Source organism: Coenobita brevimanus, chromosome 55, assembly GCF_032717465.1.
Source record: "Coenobita brevimanus isolate Jiangsu-jjx chromosome 55, ASM3271746v2, whole genome shotgun sequence".
NCBI lineage: Eukaryota > Metazoa > Arthropoda > Malacostraca > Decapoda > Coenobitidae > Coenobita > Coenobita brevimanus.
The window spans coordinates 35970774-35978273 of record NC_137008.1 but is presented as its reverse complement, the minus strand read 5'-3'; the positions used below and the strand labels follow the sequence as shown (position 1 = coordinate 35978273).

At 41.6% G+C, this 7500-nt stretch overlaps 1 protein-coding gene across 1 annotated transcript in view; it reads left to right on the top strand.

The window, feature by feature from the left end:
- Positions 1 to 7500, top strand: part of LOC145401369 (uncharacterized) — a 91856-nt gene that overhangs the window by 79667 nt on the left and 4689 nt on the right. Inside the window, exons 2-4 of the mRNA XM_080273697.1 lie at positions 710 to 796; positions 1240 to 1406; positions 2784 to 2982. Of these exons, the coding sequence (XP_080129823.1) occupies positions 710 to 796; positions 1240 to 1406; positions 2784 to 2982 (453 nt within the window). The remainder of the gene's footprint in view (positions 1 to 709; positions 797 to 1239; positions 1407 to 2783; positions 2983 to 7500) is intronic.

Genomic DNA, 7500 nt, shown 5'->3' with positions numbered 1-7500 from the left:
AAGTTCAAATTATAGATTTTTCACATTAATTCAATGGAGTAGGAAGGGAAGAAGAGGGAGAATCAGGGTATGAGGGCTTAAATAGGTGGGTGGATCAGGCTGGGATGGTGGTGTGTCATAGACCCGAAGGAGGACGAGATGCAGAGATTGGCGGAGTAGGCTGGGCGATATAAGTCTGAGGAAGGTTTGAATCAAAATCTTCTCTAACAATAAATATAAGTACTTACACAACATAGTAAGAATACGCCAAAGTAATATACCTGGGGTCTTGGGACACTGAAAAAAGATATAGATACATTCTTTATCCATCATATGTAACGGAGTGATGTGGAGCCTGCTGTGAAACCCCTGTTAACTGGGTGGAGAGACGTAAGTGCAGCGTCCATCCACAAACCAAACCTCCACACTCTTCCCCGTGCCTTGCTGTGGCGAGGTGCTGCCTACTGTACGGGAACAAGGTTCACTGCACGGGACAGTCCGCAAAGGCGGTTGCTTGCCTGCGCCTGATAGGTCTGTTCGATCAAACAGAGAGGAGCTCTTTTACTATTACTATCCATCAAGTTATTCAAAAAAATAACGTGTATTTATCTCCTGCAAAGGAACCACGTATGTCACTGAAAGTAATAGCCAAACTGAAGGAGCGGAGGTCTGTGGAGTATGTCAGTGTGGAATATTTGTTTGTAAAATGTGCCAACTTTCCCTCCAACAGATGATCTTGGCGACGATCTGGAGATTGACCCTGTGGAGAGTGAAGAGGAAGAGGCAGCCTCTCTCTCTGAACGAGGCCCTAGAGCAGGTGGGTGGAGACCAGAGACAGAGTAGAACCAAGGAACAATGGTAGGAGACAGGGAGCAGTAGGAAAAACAAGTAGGAGGCAAGGGAAGTGTAACAGGTAGGCCAAAAGAACCTCAGATACGTAGAGTGTTGGGTTAGCTATAACAAGAGAGCGTATTAGTGCAAATGTCATGATCTGTGGTTGAGATGATGAATGAATTAATAGACACAGCAAGAAGTGATGGAGGGTGTAGATAATCAAACAGATTAGTGAGTGAACGAGTGATAGATAATGAGGGCGCGCCACACGCACAATAGCTCACATTGACCAAACATTCTGTATTCCAATCAGTTGCAGCGATAACAAAAACAACAATGGTTTAGTAGGGTGGAGAGTGAAATATAATTATTAATAAGATGGAGGAATAAGTATCTTCACGAGCTGTGACATGTTCCAAGCAGCAGGGGAAGGCGGTGAAGGTGGCGGTGGTGTGGGCGCTAGCAAGTCTCGGCGGCGACGAACTGCCTTCACCTCTGAACAATTGATGGAGTTGGAGAGGGAGTTTCAGACCAAGAAGTACCTCACCCTCAGCGAGCGCTCTCACATCGCCCAGACCTTACACTTATCAGAGGTATTGTCCCCATCTAAGTTATATCGTACTCTCACAATTTACTGTCAGTCCTCACAGCTTCAGTGGTCTATATGACTAAGATGTCTCATATGATTACTCCTCGTAGTGTTGGCATCAAATATCAACACTTCTGCCTCCTACCGCAACAGCCTATTCTGTATCCCTCGCACACACATTTTCATGATTACTACTCACTCAGTTTAATTTCAGATCTGAAAATGCATGATTTAGTCTTACTTGTCTTTATGCATTTCACTCTAATCACACCGAAAGAGCAAACAAGAACTCACACGCAACACTTTATCAGCATCAATGATCATCATCATCATCATCCAGGCCTCTTTTCCTACCGGATGGAATGAGGTAGACTCTGTGAAGTTTGGTCAGCGAATAAAGCAGAGTTTGGCTGGGACGCTGACCCCTCCCAAATCCCCTCCCTTTTGCCTAGCCCACAGGGAATGCTGGGTTATATGATTACCACCCAGCATAATAAATTGTTTCCTCTGTTCTAGGAAAATTGTAGTTTTTCTCTCACTAGATGTTTAACCGGAGACAGCACTGCGAGTACAATGAACGAATAGCTGACTGGCGTTCCCCACCTACCAGTAACACTTTATCACTCATCATATTAATGAGTGGTGCTCTGTACCACAACATGACATGCTACAGCACTACACTCTGCACACCACATTTCCACGTCACGCAACAGATCATCACACATCCACACCATCATAATAAAAATATCTTTTGTATCTCATCAAAGGATAAAACAGTATTACACTTCTCTATGACATTTTAATTAGGCTAGTCTGAACAAAGTTCTTGACACAGTCACATTTGTCTTTGGCGTCACGGTTATACATCACCATACGAAGCAATTATTTCCTCAGTTTAGTATCATACCATATTATCTCTTCATAACATATCTCACTGTCAGACTTTTAACAGCATACCCTAGAAACATCCCTCCTTATCGTCACACCTCATCGCAACACTTCAGTACTTCCACACCTAGAAACTGAAGGCATCTCCACGATCTAATCCAAAGCATGCATTCATTTTAATGGTTATTCATAAATCACCACACAGTGTCATCCTGCATTACAGGAATCTCACTTGTACGACATCGTGGCACCAAACATTCTTAATTTCCACTGTGTTACTCATAGCTACATCGTTGGCAGAGCGACCACAAAATCTCTTAAGCCATATCACCAACACACCAGCTACAGTAACATCTCGACTAATACCAGGAATACATTAAAATCAAATTTCAGACGGCCCAGAACTTTCTCTTAATAATTTCCTTAACACCCAACAGCTCCCTCTAACATAATCATCTACCATCCAATGCCATGCTTTTTCTCTGTCCCTCAGGTCCAAGTTAAGATCTGGTTCCAAAATCGCCGCGCTAAGTGGAAGCGAGTAAAAGCTGGATTGGTTTCGGGATCTGCCGCTGGGGGTAAGAGTTCGGCGTCTGGCCACAAGATTATCGTGCCCATTCCTGTCCATGTCAACAGACTCTCCAACCTGTCGCAGTCGCAGCAGATGGAGAAGTCGGGGGCTGCCACACCAGGTACGCCAGGAATATAGGGACAAGGAAGAGTAAAGAGGCAGGGAAATGGCGACACAGGATACAAGGGGGTACATGGGAGGCAGGGAAATGGCAACACGGGATAGAAGGGGGTACAAGGGAGGCAGGGAAATGGCGACACAGGATACAAGGGGGTACAAGGGAGGCAGGGAAATGGCAACACGGGATAGAAGGGGGTACATGGGAGACAAGGAAATGGCAACACAGGATACAAGGGGGTACATGGGAGGCAGGGAAATGGCAACACGGGATAGAAGGGGGTACATGGGGGGAAACGGCAACACGTGAGGGTAAGGAAGCAGGGATACTGGAACATGGTAGAGCAGGGGGAAGAAAAAAGGGCAAAAATATATAAGAATTAGGACGAGGGATCATAAAAACTTTCACACAGAACTGTTGCAAAACTACATAAATCCTACAGAACACAGTCGTGTAGAAATCAGAAATCCTATTGAAGCTGTACAAAGAATTGTTTGTTGGCCTTAACATCACCACACTTAGCTTGTATTTTCTTGACAAAACTGGCTCACTTTCACAACTTGAATTTTAGGTCTTTGTTTCATGAAATCTGACATCTTAATTATGAGGTAAGAATAAGTCTCCTTGGCTATAATGAGTGAATTCATCAAAACATTGCAGCTGAAGAATACCTGAGTTTCCGTTCTTGTAGGTGTTTGGCTGTCTTTATGAGGAGAACTCGGTTAACAGAAAGCTCGTCATATTTCCATTTACATCTTTATACTCTGTTGCTGCAATTAGTATTCAATGGTGACTGTTAACCACAAATGATGACCCAATGTGGGAAAGTAATAATCAGCAAGTACAACACAGGAGTATAACAGATATTGTAAAGAGACACAGTTTATAAATTCAACACTGACGATCCCGCTTATCCACATATTCCCGGGTTTATAACGTCATCGTGCCGACGAAGATGCCAGAATTTCCACACCGTTTATCAATCACAATATTTCGTTGGTGTTTCTGTGCCAATACGTTGTCCTGTTAAAAGACAGTAGCCTAACGTCCAGTCATTTCAGCCACAAAAGAATTGTATCAGTAGTGTTGTACAACTCATAAATCGGGATGGTTTGATTATTTATACCCGATTTTTCAAAAATGCATCGCTGAGCGGGAGTTCTTTTGTCTGCCATAATTCCCCCCCCCCTTTCTTTTTAAATATGTTTAGAGGCCTCTTCTGTATGTGAGGATCCGTTTCGGATCACAGATCACACCACAGATCCACGGTCAGATTACGTTCTGTTTGGGCCATTGAATCCGGATCCTGGAATCTGTCGGCCATGACTCAGCAGAATCCGCGATCTGCTGTGAACCCACTTGTAGAGGAGGGTTGAGTTGAATCATAAGCAACGAGAACCGGTGCCAAGGCACAGCAAACACGTCCCCGGTAGTCATTTTAGTGCTGACGTATAAACACAACAGAATATCTAGGAAATAATGTCACATATCAAGTTTGGAATAGATCAGGTGAAAATTGACAATTTTATGCCCATTTGAAATTTTAGGCCCGGCCCACCTGACATTGACCCCACCAACCGCTAACTGGGGGGTGACCCCCCCTGATATAATGAGGCATGTTATAGGATGCAGGTTTGAAAGATGCACCTTTAGGCTTTAGTTCATGTCGCTATGACGAATTTGAAGAGTTATGGCGAAAAAACGATTTTTTTTTTTTTTTTGGGGGGGGGCCTACAGCCTGGACCATTGGGTCAAAATTTAATCAGGTGATCAGAAGGTCATAGCCCATCATCCCTGTAATTTTAGTCAAAACCGCACCAGTAGATTTCACGTAAAGTTGTTAATAGAGAGACAGACAAACAAACAGGCAAATCGAGTGAAAACAATACCCGTCCCCGATCCCCTCCGGAGCGGGGGCAGGTAATCATTCTCGTAGTTACTCCAAAATTATTTTTATTTTATTTGCCACTATGACTTGTGTATACAATGGCGTCAGGTGGAGACGTATAGCAAGTACTCAAATACGGCTTAATCAGAACTGGTACTTGGATAAAAGTGGAGACAGTGAAACATGACCAGGCGATCGGGTCAATACGCCTGCCTGGGACTGCCATTAAAAAGGAGTAAGCTGTCAGAACTACACCCAACTATCAGACAACGATATTAATAACCTCATTACTAAATTTAAGCAATGATGAACATTTCTATAAGTATCTGTCGCAAATGCTTTTTATAATGTATGTAGTAAATAAGGTGGTGGGCGGGGGGAGTTTCTCTAGCTCCTATCTCCACCTTCTGTTTCATCTACATTAAAGTAAACTAACCCAAAGACGGATTCGTCCTTCAAAGTAATATTGGTCAGTACTGGTCAAAGTTATGTATAGTTATTCCCCTCCGGTGGTATATTTGAGGAACGTAGGACCAACAATATAAAAAAAAAATGATTCAGGAACTTTATGAATATACAGAAGTGAATTTTCAGGTTTAAAATTCCTTCAATGAACATGAAAATATAATTTTTATAGGGGATGATGGACCCTCCCACACTGCATTATGAAGGCAACACAACTTATGAATGTCGAAACCAGCATGTTAAGATTTGGTTAGGTCAGATTAAGGATAATGAAGTTAGGTTAGCATTAATTTGGTTAGGTATGGTTAAGAATAGGTAAGAATAAATTAGGTTAGGTTACGAAAATTTGGTTTAGGTCGGTGTTACTAAAGTAATTTAGGTATCGGCAGGTTTCAATAAAGAAAGGTATGTTATGATCATGCATGCAAGGTTTCGATGAAGCAGCATTGATAGGGAAGATTTGTGCCAAAACGGGGTTCTAAGATGGCGTCCGCCTGTCTTCAGCCCCCAAGTGTGTCTTCGGTCCCCCCAAAACTTGAAAACGCACTCAAGAAAAAAAAAAACATGAAGAACTTGGGTAAAAAAAAATCAAATAGAATATATAAGAAAGAAAACGGAGAAATTGTGGTCTCATGTCTTAGATTACCCTTCCGATCTTCCACGCAGGCATACTTATTATATGGTAACTCATATCTACCATAAAATTGACCCCAACATAAATGATTATAGTCGCGTAATTGAACTAATCATCATCATCATTATCCATGATAAGTATGGTCATGCAAAGCTGTGAAGGAACATCACAGGTAAGATCAGCCTCATGACCAGCTGCTGTCATGATCGTAAACGGATCATCCTGTTCTTTTATCACTAACCGGAAGAGCAAAACCTGGATTGAAATCCGAACCAGATGATGATCTGCTCCGTGATCTGTGAGAGCAAATAAAAGAGGCTATAAGTCAGTAGTAATATAAACTCCATTTGCCAATGTTATTCAGCATCTGCTAGTTATACAACAAATTCAATTTGGTAAGTGAAATGAGCAAATATGAAACAGTTTTACAGAAGCGTATGGAAAGGAAGGAATGATAATACTGCTGCTACAAATACAAACCCATAAGATACAAAAATATCAACAAAAACAGCTTAAGTAAATATCAGTGGTGCTGTTTAAACGTAGTTCATTGTTGTTAACATACAACGAGGAGACGTCTTAGTGAAAACTAAGTCGTAACCGATCAGAAAATTGGCAGGAAAAGCGGATTTCATTCGTCCTTTGCCCCCCTGCCTGCCGCCGCCGCCGATGGGGTTTTGTAAGAACAGTATTACCATCAGCAGTCAATGTGCCCTTCAGATATGGAGAGAGAGAGAGAGAGAGAGAGAGAGAGAGAGAGAGAGAATGATGACGACAGTACTTAAGGTCATTCATGGCTTCCGAACGAAATGCGGATTTCTACCCCTCATTTATGACTGTTATGGAGCATTACTGGCACAGTACTGCTGTGGCTGAAGCGACTGTATGTTAGGCTACTTTCTTTTGCTAACAGGACAATGCATTGCGCCTAAAAACACCAAGGACGTCATAATGTCATAAACCCAGGAATATGTGGATGAGCCGGATCGTCAATGCTGAATTATAAATATTCTGTGGCTCTTTCCGATGTCTGTTATCCTGGTGTGTTTTACATGCTGCTTATTACTTTCTCAGACTGGGTCATCATTAATTTGTGGTTAGCATTCACCTGTGAATAACAGCTATAGAGTATAATGATGGGAATGAAAACATGACGAGCTTTTTATATACCGAGTTCTGCAGATAATAACTACCAATGAGCTGCGACAATGGAAATACAAGTAGACTTGCAAAGATCAGATGAATTCAGTTAAGTCACATCAAGCTGATTACATGGGACTGTCATCTGAGCTGAACGACATTAAGGATATCAGGTACTTTGACCCTTATCATTATTACCATTATTATTATTATTATTATTATTATTATTATTATTATTATTATTATTACTATTATTACTATTATTATTATTATTATTATTATTATTATTATTTCTTAGGAATTTTTCCCTATCATAGTTTGCGTTACACCGACATAAAAGAAATATAAATCAACATTTCCCACACAAATATGTTACACACACACACACACACAC